Consider the following 17,955-nt stretch of genomic DNA (forward strand, 5'->3'; position numbering starts at 1 on the left):
TCAGTGATTTTTCTTTTTAAAAGTCTGGCTTCATATCTGAGTGAGTCAAGTTCTAGCCGAGCCAGGTTTCACTGCTTTTCAGATGTTAATTACAGTCATTTACACCTGTGCTCCGCTACTCTCCCCTCCATTTTCTTTTCTTTTTTTTCCTCCCTATTTTTCATGCAGTGTGACAGACAACACTGGCTGAGTGGTGTCATTATCTTGAAATAAACACAAATTTGGTGATTAGGACTCCTGTCTGACCGCGCAATTACCCATCTTTTTATTTTTATTAAAATAACTTTAGATGATACTTCCTGTAATTGGATGAGATCATTCTTTTTGACTTCATGCATCAGGAAAAGAACTGAAGCTGGAAGCCCCTCTGACATACAGTAACCCCTCTCTAGTCTTTTATTGAACATTGCTACCTCTGACTTTCCTGAGTGCTCTCTTTCTCTCTTACTGCCCTCCCCCTATAATGATCTGTGTCTAGTCTCTCCCAGCATGAAAATTGGCAAACGCGTACGTGCTGGATGATACTAATTGTCACCGGGGAGAGGGGTGATTCTCGCTTTAGCTCGCCAATGGTGCCTGGCACACTTAGTTTTAATCAATAGGAGCAAATGAACAAGATGCACTGATGCCAGCAGGGCTAGAGCAATTACCATTAGTCTGCGAGCTCTTTGAGGTGAGCAGAGTCATTTGTTTGAAATAAATAAATAAACATCCAACACACCTTTTGTGGGCAAGGTAGAATACATTTTCCAAGATGACGACTTTGTAATGCAGTGGAAAGTTTTGCAATCACGCAGCCAATATAACCGGCGAAAGTCTGATTTTCCTTATCTCATTTCAGCCTGATTAAACTCTATTTGTCATAAAGTTCTTTAAAAATGCAGTGAGATTATTCAAGCTGTGTTGGAATTAAAATATAATCTTCATCAGTGTGCACTGTGTTAGACTGAAACCACTTAAGCTTCATGTATCTTTGCACAGCTACATTACAGGCTGACCGCATTACCTGTTGTTGAATGCATACAACTTCATTTCAAGGAATTAAATAGAAACTCATGGATGGCACCCATTATTAGATTAATGTAAGACAGGAGTTGTCAAGGAGGCATTGTTCATCATTCTAAGTGGCAAGGCATGATAAAGCCGTTCTAATCCAATTCTGATTAACAGGAAAAAGATCGTCCTTCGAGGAGCAGCAGCCCAGATGACGGCATTGGCAGCCAAAGCTGGGTCTACTCTGATCCCTCAGGTAAAACTTCTGACAGTTTAATTTTCATCTCTGTCACTGCCAGTCAAATGTTATGATTGGTTAGATTCAAAGTTGTGCTACTTGGACATTTCAAATAGTTGGTATGTTTATTGTAGCAACAAACTGTTTCAATTTTAGTGTAAAGCTACCTAATGTCAGCTTTACACTAAAACTTGTTAGATCCATAGACTGTATAAAAGAAATGGACTTAACATGTGACGTCAGCCATTGGTTTGTGGACTGCTGCTAAGAAGCCAATAGTTTCGAATCTAGGCAGCGCCATCTTGAAAATTTCAGGTGCATGCTGGGAAAAATAAAAACACGGATTCTACTTATATGGTCATGAGGCAGGGCCATGGGCGGAGCCAACGGCGGAGCGGGGAGGTTGCGATTGGCTGCGAGGGCTGGATCTCGAGGACATTGGTCAATCAACCTGTCAATCACAACGTAGCCACGCCCTAATGCATACCCTGCTTTATCGTCAAATATAAAATCAGGGAGGCCAAAATGTCACAAATGAACATCATACTGCATTGAAGAAGGCTTTAAACTAGCGATTGAGACCATAAACATTTTGAAAACGTTTACTGAGGTTAGAAATCAAGTGAGAAGTTGGTGAATTCTCCATTGACTTGTATAGAGACGGAAGTCCTTTTGACACCAAAATGGTCGCCCCCCGGTGGCCTTTTGCTAGAATGCAGTTCTAAGTTACTTCCGTGTTGGCTTCATTTCAGAGGACCAGAACTCCCCGCCTGGCTCGCTCCCATAACACACATCCCCTTTCTTGTTGTTTTGTTTACCATTCAATATAAAACCAACAAACACCAGTGTTAGTAAAATAGCTGCTGCATTAAGATGCTGTTGAAATGTTCTAACCATGGGTAGAGTGCAGTTTAATCTCTCAGTAAGGTGGTAAGTAAATACAAATTCAAAGTCAGGGTTTTTTTTGTTATTGAGATCAAAGAAAGTCTGACTACAGAAAACCTTTGAGACAATGAAAAATGTTGGGCATTGAACATAGAGAGATGATGAATGTCACATTTCAAGGTAATGACAATTTACTAAATACTAAAATGAACAACGTTTTTCTCTAGCAGTAGTTTTTAACACAGTGTGTCATCTTGTTAATTGAGCTTGGTCTTTAGCACCTTGTGAGTGGTACAGTATGGTCTTAAGTGGCTCCCAGGGATTGGTGATCTTAGCTCTCATAATAAATAGCAGTTGTTGCTCCCACTTGTGATTTTGAGTCATTTTCTGGGAAAAAATAGGTGGAAAGTGACAGGTAATTGTTATATTTGAGAGTGAGTGGAAGCTCTCCATCTTTGACCAGTCATTATGATAAAAAGGTCACAAGGTTTGTTTTTTTATCAGACTTTTTTGATTTCTTTTAAAAGTATCTTGCAGTTGAGGTAACTTAAAACATCTGCATCCAAATTCTCATCCAATGAATCATTAAGCAAAATGGTGTGTTTTGCTCTTTCCTTACTTCTGTGGTTTATTACATTTTATAAAGTAAGGAAATGTAGAGAGACAGCAGCAGAAACAAAAATGTTGGCTGGCCAAAACATGTCATGCTACTGATTTGATTTGTTGCCTCGATCATGAACGATCAGAAAAGTAAAAATTGCAGCACACACAAGCAACAGACTTAAACACATATGTATATTTTCGCAAAAGGATATGGTGATGTGTGAAGCAGATCCATTTACTTCATCATAAAGCACCAGGCGGCTGGTTGTTAAGCTGCAGTAATTATGTATGAGAGGTTCTGGATCAATAATGGATGCTGCGTGTTCTGCAACACTGTCTTGATTGATTTACACTAAGACCCAGCTTCAGAATGGATGAGGCAGGACAATTATGTCCACTGATCTGCTTCAGTATGTTTAAAGGTCACAGCATCAGGAATGTGCTGTGATTTTAATAGTTTACTTCAAAATGTGTTCGGTTGGTTTGATTTCAACTTTGGTTTTACACTTTAAAGGATGCTATACTGTATTTCTTTGCAGCCAATACTGTTACTGTTATTCATCTGTTGGATCACTCTAATAAACAACTTTGTAAAAAAAAAAAAAAAAAAAGCTGTATTGTATTTTCCTTAGATGTCTATTGCTTGAATGCATGCAATTTTGCCATCCTTTGGAGTTTGTTTCATGAGTAATTTGGTTGCTGTTCATCCGACAGATTTGACAGCAGTGGGTCAACTTGTGCGGCGCCATGTCCCTCAGGCTGTCTTCTTGGAGAACATCGGTCAGGAGATCACCTACATACTGCCCTATGGAGGAGCCAGAGATGGGACCTTTGCCCTTCTCTTCCACGAACTTGACCTGGCCCTAGCTGACCTCGGCCTGACCAGCTACGGCATCTCTGACACGACACTGGAGGAGGTACACTAAGCGTGGGATTGACAACAATGCCAGAGACGCAAGCATGCACACATACTGTATAGAAGGACTGCCTACATACACGCAGGAACATAAAAGTAGACATAAAACAGTTACTCTTGTTTTTTTCCCCTTTTGTTACAGTTTATTTAAATTCTGCTTCTCCTTCTTCTTCTACTACGTTTCCCCCCCTTGCTTATCAGAGTCTATAAATGAGCAATCAAAGCTTTGGCAGTTAGTTTTCAAATTTCTCCTACAACTCAGGGAAATTACTCCAGTCTGTTAGATGCTGAGACTATAACAAGAAACTTCACATTTTAGCCAATCATTTTTTAACCTGGAGGTCTGCAATCCTTTTTTTTTTTTTTTTTTTCTTCTAGCATCTCAAAGGAAAGTAATTGCATGAAGTTGTCTCACTGCCACACACAGTATTTGTAAGCTTTCGGAATATACAAATAAGTTACACTAAGTCTTGGAAATCCACACCCTTGGCCATGCTGCATGAATTATGTTGCTAAGTAAAGCCATGCAAACTGTGAGGCGCAGTTCCTCTAAGCCTGATGCTAGAGTAAACACATTTTTAAAGCATTAAGAATTTTTGATGGGCAGCAAATTGAGACCGACCACATGTTGTACTAAGATGCATATTGCATGAGAGCAAACAATTTTTCTATTTATTTAACTGGTGTAATAACTTGGTCTGCTCCTTTACGCAATTTGACTGTTTAGCATCTAAGAAATGAGCTCGAAATCTTTGCAAATACCTCCAATTCATTAATATCATCATCGTGTTGTTTTTTAAAAAGGGCAACACATTATGCATTATCTTACTTGCAATTATAGAAATATTTTAACTTGCACAGAACATCAATATTTCAAGATGGTTGTCTTGCAGGCATAGATCCCACCAGTTGCTACTTGCAGCTATATAATTAGCAGTAGTAGTAGTAGCAGTAGAAGAACTAGTACTAGTGGTAGTAGTTATCGTTACAAATGTCTTATTTCTCCCGGACAAGTGTCTCTTTGGCATACACAGTCTTGGATCATAAGGCTGAGTGACTGGCTAATGCTCAGACATAAATCAGACACTCATGGCCTGCAGGCAATGTGAATAATTCCTTTTGAGTTTCTAAAATTCAGACACAACAAGGTTACTTCACCCATCCATGTTTTCTTTTGAAGTCCAACAACACTTCAATTGAAATGCACAGGGATTTTCCACACACGACACTAATAAACAAGGGCTGATAGGGATACAGGTGTTTTATGGAAGTTAATCATATAATGATATTTATATAACAATCCTTTCATTGTAATTGACTAGTACTTGTATTTTTGAGTGTTTTATGGTTTCAGTAATTCTATTTTATGTTGTTTTTGCTGGTGTAATCCACACTGCTTTATATATAATTTGTAGGCTTTCCCAGTAGTGTTCAGAAACTTTTTAGAGGTCTGATCTTGACATATGGCCTTGATTAATAAATGAAAGCAAGGAGGGCACTGCTCTTAGAGAGGCCAGTTGACAGGTGCTCAGGTCTCTGTGGATGCGCAACCCTGATCTTATTCTAAACCAAAAGTTAATAGGATGGCAAGGTGGTAATTGGCATCTGCAAGAAATCTGCATACACTTGTTGAGCAAGTTTAGAGTTTGTTAAATATAGCAATAAAACACAGCACAATTAGCTATAAGAGCAGCTGAGCAAACATCCCTTCATTTGTAGTGTAGTTTGTGGTTCGTGTTTGTGAGCTTTACATGAAAACATACTTTATCTCTAATTATGTTTTCACTCCACAGATATTCCTTAAAGTGGCAGAAGATACTGGCGTGGATGCAGAGATTTCAAGTAAGGTGACAACATGTTTGCAAGTCCCTCTATGTCAAGAGGATAAACATTATAATTTAATGTTTATGTTGTGGTGTAAGAATATATAATATATAATTTGTCTGTAGTGTAGAATCTGGACAAACCACCACAACTGAATCAGACACATCAGGCAAGCATGTTCTCATCTCAGACATTTTCCTCTTTAAACTTTAACATCTCCATTTGAGAATATCAGTTTTCAATACTATAAACATTGTTAATGGCACTGCTGAAATCTGTAGGTTTGCATTACTTCACTTCAATACCATTGGTATATCTTTAAAGCCAGAATTTAGAAACACTCAGCAACAGTGCTGGTTAGTTATATTGTTTCGGGTTGAATGCCAACACAGTGGAAATCAATACTTCCTTCCTTCCTGACTTACTTACATACTTAGACTTTGATCTTAGCTCCAGACAGGACACAATTATTTTATGCATACTGCGAGTGCATCAGTCAAACAAATGTATTTGAATAAATGGAGCAGCTACAGAAATAATGACAGCATACTGGATGTCAACTGCAAACAAAAATGAAAAAACCAGACTGCACTATCAAAGAGGAACTGTAGAAACTATCCAATATGTAGATGACTATTATGCAGCACTGTGCAGCAGGTGACTGTTTTTTAAAGGTAATTGGTAATTGTGTTTTTTAAAGGTAATTGTAATTGCATTTTCATTTGTATCCAGCGCCAATCAACTTCACTTTTCACATTTAGTATAAAAACCAGATTCCTCCATGTTCCTAAAACACCTGGGTTTGTGCTTTTTACAGGGAATAAAGTAGCGTCTTGCAGGGCACGTAGCTATTCTTATTGTTATTTATAGCTCTAAATTGGGTCAGGCCAAAACAACATATCTTATTTGTATTCCCACAGCAACAAAGGAGCTGTTGGTGAGAGACTGCAAAAGGAGCTCTCGCGAATCCAAGCGGAACAGCATCACCAGCGTCCAGACGAAAACAGAAATCTCTGGATTGAGTGGCAAGTCTCCACATTTAATTTTCCCCCACCATTTTTTAATTTAATTCAATTAAATTTGTATTCACCAATAATGAGGCAAGTACCGTGAAAGTGCTTAATTATTCAGCTATTTGACTGGTTTCTGGCATTTATTGGTGTTTTTTAAAAAACAGAATTTAATTCAATGACCTGTTATTTCTCCTTGAGTGATTCCTCCTTGTGTTTTTCATACAGATTTAAAAGAAAAGTTCACCAGTAAAGTGGGAGGTAGGTATCGCATCTGTTTTTTACAACAGACAAGCTTTTTTTCTTCTTACCACAGAATGTCTTTTTCAGAAACACACACACATTTTATTCTTGAATTATTAACTTCATTTATTCCGGCTTCAATTTGACTGTTTCACCTCAGTGACCATTTTGAAAAGAGGGCATAAACAAGGGCTCCTTCTTCAGAATAAGTAATTTTCAAACAGAATTTCTTTCCAATCCATAAAACATTATCTAACCTGTCGTTTCACCTTTTCAATTTTGCCTCTCTGAAAGAAATTCACTTTCATGCAATGTATTTCATCGTGTAAATGGTTTTCAATCAGAATATGCTTTAATGACTACTGTGAAAATAGAGTGCTTTTTTTTTCTCTAAGAGTATTCTTGGAGAGTGTAAGACATAAAATCAAGGTGTCGACAAAGTCCTTGTTTATCACCCATTTCCTTCTGAGTCGCACCCAAATATCATTTCCAAATTCACAATAGCTGCTGCACTAAGGAATGAGCTCGTGCTGCTGGCAGGTTTAACACTTAAGTTGTATTTGATCACCCCATTAGCTCTGCTGGAAAGCATGTTCAGCAGCTCTTTTACATATGCGTAGATGATAAATAACATGGCGGGGTTAATGTCCACTCCAGACTTTAAGAGGAACACCAGTGTCAATGGGAGGGGATCTGCGGTCATCACTGGATGGGAGCTGATCAGGAGGCAGTTCCTGGCGCTCTTTATCAAGCGCTTCCATCACGCCCGCAGGAGCCGCAAGGGACTCATTGCCCAGGTAATGGCCTCAGTCTGTCATATTGATGAATTGAAGGGTTATACTAGTGGGTTGCTCGGGAGGATCAAGGTAGTATTGTATGAAATACATGTTGGCTTTCAAAATCAGTTAATGACATATATGATAGAGTAAGCTCATTTAAAATCTAGAGGGAGAAGTCATGTCATCCATCTTGATGGAGTCGATAGTTTTGGAATTTCAGTTGTGGGAAAGGAGGGCATTATGGAGGGAAACAATTTGAAAAATATGAAGTGCAGCACCCAGAATGATGTAATATGATGTCAGCAAACTGCATGTACAATAATTACCTTTCCCACCCAAAGGATACCATGTTTAATACAGAAGAATACCTGAGGGATATGAGAGGCTGTAGATGGCATAGACAGAGTATTTATAGTTTTCTATGAGGTCTCATCTTTATCTTTCGTCATGCTTAGTCTAGCACAGGAAGCACACTGAATATATATGAGTGTCGAGTGTGTCAGTGGAAGTTGTCCAGCTGCTTTTTGCCAGCAAAGAGTACCACCAGTTTCACCTGATCACTGTGATTGGCACCAGAAAGGCAAAGTGACACCCGTGATTTGTTTTTCCTTCATTTTACTTTGTGCTAATCATGTGTTTTCATTAGCTATGTATTAAATGTAATCGTATAACAATTACAGAGATGACAGACTGCTATTAGCCCATTAAGTGTACGTCTATATTATTTTGCTCCTCATAAACACAATTTCAAAAGTCAAAACCAATAAACGGCCATAATTTAAATAAGTCAAAACCAATTTCAGTAAGTAGCAGTTTCCAAGGGACTTGAATGATTTTTCTCCAAGTTTTGAAAAGAGTGATCTAACTCGTACAGCACCCACACCCATCAAGATTCATATTGTGTATGTAAATATACAATGCTGTCACTTATGACAGCTGCCACGACGTTGAAATAATCAAACTTGAAAGTGAGAGAGAGAGAGAGCGAGGGAGAGAGAGAGGGAGAGAGCGAGAGAGAACAATGTTTCACCTCTGGTAAGGTGTATGGGTTCTTCTTGTAATTTGCTGCAGTACCAATCCCCATTAGTCACTGTCAATCTTGGACATCCCTCTTTAGTAGGGACACAGAGCCGGATAGGAGGATAAGCGTGCGAGTGTGTACGTACAAGGGTGCACATTGTCTGCAAGGGCGCACCTCCTACCACTCCCACTGTATTCTTTTTTTTTTTGGCCCAAGGTTTCTTTTTCCCATCATGTCAACAGCTCCCATTGTCAGCAGATATGATTGTGTGGTGAGGTAATCTCCCAGAATACACGCGGTTAGGGGAATATAAAAGAGATTATGGCATGACACACAAAAGGAGTGATTTATGGGGATGAAAGTTGGGGACAGGCAAGTCTTGGCAATGTCAGAATCAGGCAGAAGCAGTTATTGGTTACGTTGCAGTGGATGAGCTGAAGGGAATGGAGTGTAGAAAGCAGCAGCAGAGAATGTAAATCCTGTAATGCCCAATTGTTTAGTTTTTTTTTTTTTTTTTTTTTTTTTTGCATAAATCATGAGTTTAATACAGTGGCGTATTAGGGCCATAAATAAATTAGGGCCATATATATATATAATTAGATATATTAGGGCCATAGATAAAAAATATATATATATAAAAGTCGGATATTCTCTGACATAAAGTTGCAAATTTGCCAGAAATACAATGTCTTTTCAAAGTCCCGATGTTTAGGATGATATGGTGATTCTTGGCTAAGATAAGCATCTCCTTATTGCTAAACCCAACCGAAAAGTACAATTTGATCAGTTCTTCCACAGCAGGCACATTTCACGACGAGCAACTTCTCTCCAGTGTTGCAAAATGAGGCTATGTGACTACTCGGCAAAATAAAACACCTTTTTTTTCAAGTTTTTTTTCTTTTCTTTCATCTCAGAAAGTTTTTTTCTCAAAATATTAACCCCCTCTTCCAGGTCAGTAGTATTTAAATTGCTGTATTTTATTTTATTTTGTATACTGGTGGATATATTTTTTCCAGGGCAGATAACAATAAGTAACTTACTATTTGTCATATTTTGTCTTAATGCTGTGAAAAGAAAAGATTAACACATTAATAGATAAGTGAAAAAGGTGATGCCACTACTTTTCATCCACTTAAACACCAGGTAAAGCAATAACGCAGTTATTCACAAATAAACCTGCATAGACACAACGGTTTGTTGAGGAAACAAACTCAGTCTAATGAGCCGTTAGACTTGGCTGGGAATAAAAAACATCTTAATTCTGTTTTGGTGTTTATACCAATTTTGCATATAATCCTTTGCTCTTCTTTAAATCCCCACTAAACTTGAGAATGTGATAAACTCATGCATTGTCTTGGGAGCGCTTTGGCTTTGTGAGCGTAATGACTTCGTTTTTTTGCAGATCTCTCTCAATGGAAGAAGTACCAGCTGTCACCTACAATTACTGTCGAGTGAGGGAGAGAGGGAGAGAGGGAGAGAGAAAGCGAGAAAAAAAAATAGTTCTTTCTTTTTGCAGGCTGCCATTAAGCTTTTCAGTCTCATTGCTGCTCTTTATCTTTTCTCCCAAGCACATTTCCATAGCCATTGCTCCACGCAGTAAATTTTAGGATTTTCAATTGTAGCATCTTGAATTGGCCGGGCAAATTGGATGCTACGCAATTAATCAAATGTACGCAAAACCTCCCCCTGCTGCCAAGTGTGTCCCAACCTACAAGTGATTAAACATGAAAGATATCTCGCATTTTTTTTTTTTTCCCACTGACCTTTTTGTCAGCTAACAATGAAATAAAAAGAGAATTACATGACGAAGAAAAGAGGATTGGATGAGGGTGAGGAGGGGGAAAAAAAAGGAAACGTGGCAGTGGCAGTGGCTTTATAAAAAAAAAAGAAAAAAAAAGAGAGAGACAAAAGAAAAGAGAATAGAAAGAAACTAATTATATCTGAGTGGCCAGATGATGGTGGTGGCATTGGAAGTGTTTAATCAAACTCATAAAGCATGCAGAGGAGCCCAAACAAGTTGGCGGGGAGCATATTAATGCGCGCACGTTATCGCAGTGATCTTGTCTTATTGTTGATTGCATCAGTCATTTTGGAACATGAGATGACAATATGAAGGGGCTCAGGGAGGGAAATGATGGAATTGATCTTACACTGACATAGAATACAAGCACTTGACAATGCGGGTTTTTTCTTCTTTTTAAAGAAGGCGAACTATAATTGTGTCAATCGTAATTTTGTCATTGTATTTGATAATATTACATCGATCATACAAATGAACACAGCTTGTTTCCACGGTTAAAATGACTGCACCAGTGCACTGTACAATAGCTCCATGATTAAATGAAGCTTTGAAATCAAGTATTTTTGTTCCTTTTGATGAATGGTTTTAGCTCTGGTGGCTGATAGTGTGTCTCAAACTAAAACTCAAGGTAGTGACATTGTACATTTTTACTGTCTGAAAGAAATTCTATTTATTATTATATGGGGATAGTAGTGTTTTTTTGTTGTTGAATTCTATAACTTTTTATCACTTCAAATGACTTTTCACAAAGAGCGGGATAACATTCCTTCAACACAGCAGTGACAGGAACACTTTAATGAGGTATTTTTACTTCAAATTTGTCACTATCCCACTAGGTGGTCCTGCCTGCTGTTTTCGTGTGCCTGTCTCTGATCTTCTCACTCATCGTTCCACCATTTGCCGAATATCCAAGTCTGGAGCTACAACCCTGGATGTATGGTCTCCCTCAAACTACCTTTTACAGGTAAACACTTTATGGCTAAAACTGACTGTAATCTGAATTGGTGTTTTAATTCAGCACAGATTTGAATTTTAACAGCAATCTGTAATATTTGCCTGTGTGTAATATCTGCTCAACTGTTTTTTTTTACATTCTGTGTTGATATTACCCAGACGCAACAGGAAGAATCATTTAGCAAATGATGTTTACTGTTGCAATAAATAGAGGCTGTGTGAATAATCTAAACTGGGTAGTCATCGTGGCATGAGCGACAAAATTAAACATGGCTGAGTAGATGAATGGTAGACTGCAACCCTGGAAGAAACCTAAACTTCGTGACAGAAAATCAAAGCAAAAGTCACAGCACTGCGCTCGCCATTTGATTGCCGAGAGGTTTTTGCATTGCTGAAGTCATCAGTCTGGACACTGTCTCCTCCTTGGCTGCAGCTTGATATTCTGTCATTGAGAATAACAAGCGTAATTGGTGACAAGCCACAAATGGTGGACTTTGACACCCGCTGAGAACAAACTCGACTAACTGCAGAGGATGTGGACGAAAAGAGTGGACGACCAAATTCTTGTCACCACATCATTATCTGTCTGAAGCTATTTTAGTTTCCCACAACTATGACTGCAACTTACTGTAAAATAAATGGAAGTTCATAATAACTGAGAGTTTGGACACATCTGGTACAGTATGTGCACCAATTTAAATGACTTGTTTAAAAGAATGTCACCTTATGAAGTATGTCTCTTCATAAAATCAACAAGAGAGATGTTTTTCACATACATTCAATCTTTTGTAAGTTACACATAATGGGTGCAACATGATCTATGCTTCTCTGTAACAACAAAAGTGTTGTAAAAATGCCATTTGAATTCTAATAGGCATCATCTGTTACAGTATCTGTCCAAACCATCAAACTTATCTTGACGCTGTATTAGTAGTCCTTTCTTGTGACATGATGCTGTCATTGCTTATCCACCCTGCAGGTATTTATTTCCCTTGGCAGCGCTTTGTAGAAATTCACTTTGAGGATGTCAACACACAATTAACTGCAACCTCACAAGAAACTGATTTATTTAAGATACAATCTTAACTCTTGGTCTGAGTGAGAAGCTGCTTCTTTTGCATTTCTTGGCATACCTCTACACTTTCTATTCATATGCTTTAGTTAGTATAAATGACACATCCCAGTTCACTTACCACTGATGCATTTTAATGCTGTAATTAACTGTAACTGATGTAACTTGATACCCACAGATCCTCAGTTTACACTATTGGTAACAAATACTTTGTTTGCTGGGCAGCTAGCGATGCTGTTCTCTGCCAACTTATTTTAGGCTACTTCCTCACTGGACTACTTCTCCCACAGTTTGGGAACACATACACATATCACACATAAACAAGCTGCTCATTGAAGACACTCAAACTGTTACTTTTGGTAGCAACCTTTCGTATAGTTTTCAGTTTTTTTTTTTTAAATCTTTTTTTTTTTTTTCTCCTTGCTCAAGCCCAATCCTCACTGAAGCTTGAAGCTAAAGCTGGATCCCTACCACAAACTTAAATGAAAAACTAGACTAAAATTTTAGCTTTTTCAAAGTGTAAAATATCACTCAGTAGTGAACTAACAATTTGGTACTCTGAATCTAATAATTTCATTTTTTATTCATAGTTTTTTGCCAAATGCAATTTTCTGTCTCTCTCCGTGGTGCTGAAACATACAAAGTCAGTTGGCCTGTGCCCGTCCCTGGTGCTAAAAGGTTCAAGTATCTGTCTTTTTTCATGCCTGAAAAGTTTATAAACCAAGTTACTTAGCTTGACTTCTTCTGTCACTACTGCAAATCCATATTCATACACTCACCAGTGGAACTCAGCAACTGCCAAGTTTTACCTTGGCAATTGTGCAGAAAACCCAACAGCAACCTTAATAATAAACACCCATAACATAACTGCAACCACCAAAGCAACTTACGCAGAGACTAAGATGATATCTAGCCACACAGCTATCTGTATAATATGAATAAAATCTGACTGAAGACCTTGCCATGATACTGTGACATTACCTAATGTTCTGATTGTCCTGACACTTAAAAGGTTGGTGTAACTTTACTCATCACAGTAACTGACAGTAACTAGGTTAAGGTTTAAAGTTTGGACCCGAAAGCATTTCCTCCAGAGAAAGAGCTTTGGAGCTTTGGAGATTTGAGCCGGAATAACAGTGGAGCGGGGCAGGCAGAGAGAAAGCTGAGCTGTCGGCTGAAGGCAGGCCGGTGAGACACTGGGCAAAGCAGGGAGTCAAAGACTTCAGATGCATAATGAAACTGAAGCACAAGAAAATATAGAGTCAAGCAGAGTTCAGGCAAACATTAAATATATACTGACTAAGAACTTGAACTTGGCCTTAACGTTAGTACCACATTGGCGAACTGAATGATATAGTGAATACTGGAATGTAGAGGTGGGGTATGTATACTTCAGGAGCTTGATGAGTGGATGGGTTGTAGGTGTGCAGGTTGATTGGCGGCAAGAGGGAAACAGAACACCATGCCCAAACAGACACAGAGAGCAAGAACAAAACGCAGGGGACAGATAAACAGCCGAAACACTAGGAATGAGCGAGAGGCACAGCCGGACCATGACATCCACACTATAGATTATTATTAGATAGCCTTCATTTGACTTTCTTCCAATATTGTCTCAGTTCTTACTCCTGTGATGTTTCATTTTGACTAGATGAACCATTCATTAGTTCCACTGTTTCTGTGTATATGCACAAGTCTTCATTTTGGAACCATCCAGTAGTTTTATTATCTTGAATAGTGCTTGAATAGTGTGGTAACCCAGCCATTGTTAATTGCAAAACAGATGGCTGCACATAATCCATTTTTACAATCGGACCACTTCAGTTGCACTCGCTGGTGGCCAAGGAAATGACCGTATGACCTTCATGGAGACGCCTCTAAATGAGACAATGAGCACTGTATTAATCCAAATGGCTGGCTGTGCTGTGGCCACTGTTGGCAGAAAGCCATCGGGATGAAACACTGTGTTTTAACTCCCACAGTACCCTTAAGATAAAGGGCAGCGTGTGTGTGGTTAGTAATGAGAATGAAATAGGAATGGGAAGATTGTTTAACTGAGACACAGGGCTTAGATATGTACAGGACACTCACATTATGATGAAAGGCTTAGACTGTACACAGAATTCTCATCAGCCACACCTTCTGTACGTGCTCACATAAGAATACACACATCATGATAGAGCTGGGCTCAAGTTATAAAAGAAATGGTGTACATCATTGTACAGTCAATGGTGTGCTGGGAATACATGGTTTGACTCTCAGACCAAAGAAAATGATTGGTAAACTCAATCATTTTTCTCTCACTCTTGATTAAACTAACCCCATTGAGCATTTACCTCAAATGCACCACATCCAAACCCCTTTGTAAATGTCTCCTTTACAGGCCTTTTTGGATTCCTTTTGAGATAAATGATCATCTAACCTCTGGTGCTTTCCTATTGTGGAAGACAGATTAGATGATTGGTAAAATTGTAATTAGTTGCAATGGGGGGCAGATGAGCAAACATGTCATTTCCTAACAAGTTATGACACTGTGCTTCATCTCAAATAGAATGCCAGATTCTTGTGAGATTTTTTCTGATTCAGACCAGCTGATGCTACAGAACTGTTGTATCACTTGTCATTTATTACACACTGAGACAACTCTTTGGGTTGATTTATGTGATTTCAGGTCATACAGTCTCAAATAACTCCTGTTGTCTAATGTGACACCAGTCAAACTAAGTGAAGAGTCAGGATCTGCTTCTTAAACTGACTGTTGACAGGTTTCTCTTCGTGAATCTGTCATCACAACACAGCACAAGACATTAAAGGCATCTTGTTTAAATGTCAACGATTCTGATATTATCAGGGCAGCACAACACTGATTCATCTGTTAAAGATCCTTAATGTCAATAATACATACATAATATATATATAATGTATTTGTAGATCATTGGTCATGTTTAATATGCTGATTGGGCCTTCCACTCTGTTCAACTGTATGCTAATTCTAGTTTAAAGTACATTTGTCTCTCTCTCTCGCCTTGAACTAACCAGTACTACAACATTTTGATAACCCCCACCTGTTACCCTTCAAATTTTAACCATTTTTTTTTTTTTTTTTTCGAATTCCAGTTTGGATGGATAGTTATACTAAAAAGGGGCCATGGTTCAAGCTGTTTCTTTTACTTTTCTCTATCTACTTTTCTATACTTCACTTCTTGTGTCAGAACACAAGATCCCTCTGTTCTGTGTTATTGACATTATGACAGATTGGCTGATGCTCATGGATTAAAGTGAAACGTGGGCATACTATGAGTGACAAAAATGGAAATCTTATCACACACTGAAATGTTTACTTATAATAATTGTGTTCCCCAATGTTTACAGCAACGATGGGCCGGATAATGTGGAGGTGTCCCAAGTGGTAGAAACCTTGGTGAACAACCCTGGTTTTGGGACTCGCTGCATGACTGGAGATCCAATACCGTAAGTGATTGTGTGCGGGGAAGCATAAGTGATGTGCAAAAACCATCATGATAATAAAATATAGTTGTACAAACATAGTGTGAGCACAATCATTCATGCTAAATGGTGCAGATGATGTATTAAGCTTTGCAAGCTGCGTATATGTGGCCCATAATGAAACACCTGTTAATGCATATATGCAAACATGGAACATGGAGCCATGCATGTCTGAGTATGGATCAGTGCCTGCTTCAAACATCCTGCTGTACACATAGAATAAGCCATAGAAGAGCCAATAACCCAGAGCATTGAAAAAGATTGCTCTGCTTGATTTTTGAAAATCAATTCCAAGGACAAAATTAATCAATATATTATTAGCTTTTCACTTTACCCTCGAGATGATCCTGATCAGAAAAAGCTGAACATTAAACTTAGAAATTAAATGGAAATATTTCAGAACTCAGAGCTCACATCTGTAAGCATTTTAGCATCACAAATGCGGTGTATTACTGTGCTTACATTTCTGACTCACAAACCACACATCTTTCAAGTCAGAGGGTTAAGGTTAGGGTTATTTTCCAACATTCTTTAAAAATATATCACTTAAGAGCTGTATATGCATCAGTTTACATTTGATGGTTGGAATAGAAATGTGCTTAAGATTGTGATGAACATGTGATTGGTTATATTTTGTATATGTAGTGGTGGGTAACAGGAGTTAATTATTACCAATGAACTACTCAAATTTCCTTCATTGTTTTTCTTCAGGAAGTTGCCGTGTACCTCCAGCAGGTCTGATTGGTTCACTCCACCCGTGGACCAGTCAGTGATTGACATCTTCCTCAACGGAAATTGGAGCATGTCAAACCCCTCCCCCTCCTGTCAGTGCAGCACTCCTAAACGAACAATCATGTTACCCGACTGTCCGCTCGGCGCTGGAGGGCTCCCTCCACCTCAGGTAGGTCTCTTGGGAATGAGCTTGTGGTTTTTGGTGGGTGGGACAGAACTGTGTGACTTCAAGGTCATACATTTCATGGTCTGTAATAGTGACTGTGAGTAAGACACTGAACCCCTGCTGGTCAAGAGAGACTGCTCCCAGCTGCCTGCGTTGCTCTTTGATGAAATGTGAACACTTACTGCGTGGTTGTGTCACAGAGGGATATTCTGCACAGAGTGGAAAGGTTTAAATGTAAAAAATAAAAAGTAAAAAAATTAATCAGAGGACAGTACAATAAAAATGCTTATCATGGACGCTTTTGGCATGCAGTCTGAAAGTCCCAGTCAGCATCATTTTGATTTGAAAATAAAGGTACTCTCTAACAAGGGATTTGCATTGCATTGCAAAATATAAATCAGCCTTTTGTGCCGCCTCCCTTTTGTGAACTATGCATGAAAGTAGGGCTAGAATTGACTCCACTAAAAATGGACTGAATTGGTCTGTGCCCATGATTCAGCTTGTCCCTCACACCTGCTAAAAATTCAGTCATAGTCACCTATAATGTGTCCTTTCACTCTTTTAGCTGTGTGTCAACCTTTCACCTTGTACCATCCTTCAGGACATTTTGTTGCATGCAGTGCCAGCATAGACCTCACATTTCCTGTTCACCTCACAAGTCCGGTGAGGCTTGCAAAGTCAATACCAATCCTTTATAGGCCATTACTTTAACAATATACATGGCCAAATGCTGCTAGGGTGAATGTTGGATGTTCTGACCTGAAGATGCTTGATCCAGGCTGGGATCGATGGACAAGTTACAGACGCTGCATCCCTGCTACCAGTTGCCACCTGCAGAATAAACCAATCATGTTACAAAGAGAAAGTAGTGTCTCATTTGGAGCTAAATGGTTTGAACTGCTGTCTTCCAATGAGAAATTTAAGCTTGAGAGAGGATAGATAGAGAGGCCGCCACCTCCACTCCAATGTCATTTTATCAGGGATGACATGTATCTGCATTTTGAGAGATTTGAATTTGAATATCTCATTCCTAACTGCTCCTGCCAATATTTTCCTCCTCCTAGAGTTTTATGAAATTGGTTGAAAATGTCTTTGTGGTAGCGTAGTGCACACCAGATGGAGGGAGGAAAGGAAAAGGAGATTTGATGTCTGACACCTGAGATTTGGCTGCAAAACAGCAAGCTAGCAAACTCATAAGTTTGACACTTTGA

At 38.8% G+C, this 17,955-nt stretch overlaps 1 protein-coding gene across 1 annotated transcript in view; it reads left to right on the forward strand.

The window, feature by feature from the left end:
• Positions 1 to 17,955, forward strand: part of LOC128384387 (phospholipid-transporting ATPase ABCA1-like) — a 136,343-nt gene that overhangs the window by 57,816 nt on the left and 60,572 nt on the right. Inside the window, exons 23-31 of the mRNA XM_053343934.1 lie at positions 1,171 to 1,249; positions 3,434 to 3,636; positions 5,429 to 5,477; positions 6,380 to 6,484; positions 6,698 to 6,730; positions 7,370 to 7,509; positions 11,150 to 11,277; positions 15,712 to 15,810; positions 16,558 to 16,747. Of these exons, the coding sequence (XP_053199909.1) occupies positions 1,171 to 1,249; positions 3,434 to 3,636; positions 5,429 to 5,477; positions 6,380 to 6,484; positions 6,698 to 6,730; positions 7,370 to 7,509; positions 11,150 to 11,277; positions 15,712 to 15,810; positions 16,558 to 16,747 (1,026 nt within the window). The remainder of the gene's footprint in view (positions 1 to 1,170; positions 1,250 to 3,433; positions 3,637 to 5,428; positions 5,478 to 6,379; positions 6,485 to 6,697; positions 6,731 to 7,369; positions 7,510 to 11,149; positions 11,278 to 15,711; positions 15,811 to 16,557; positions 16,748 to 17,955) is intronic.

The sequence above is a fragment of the Scomber japonicus genome, chromosome 22 (genome assembly GCF_027409825.1).
Source record: "Scomber japonicus isolate fScoJap1 chromosome 22, fScoJap1.pri, whole genome shotgun sequence".
NCBI lineage: Eukaryota > Metazoa > Chordata > Actinopteri > Scombriformes > Scombridae > Scomber > Scomber japonicus.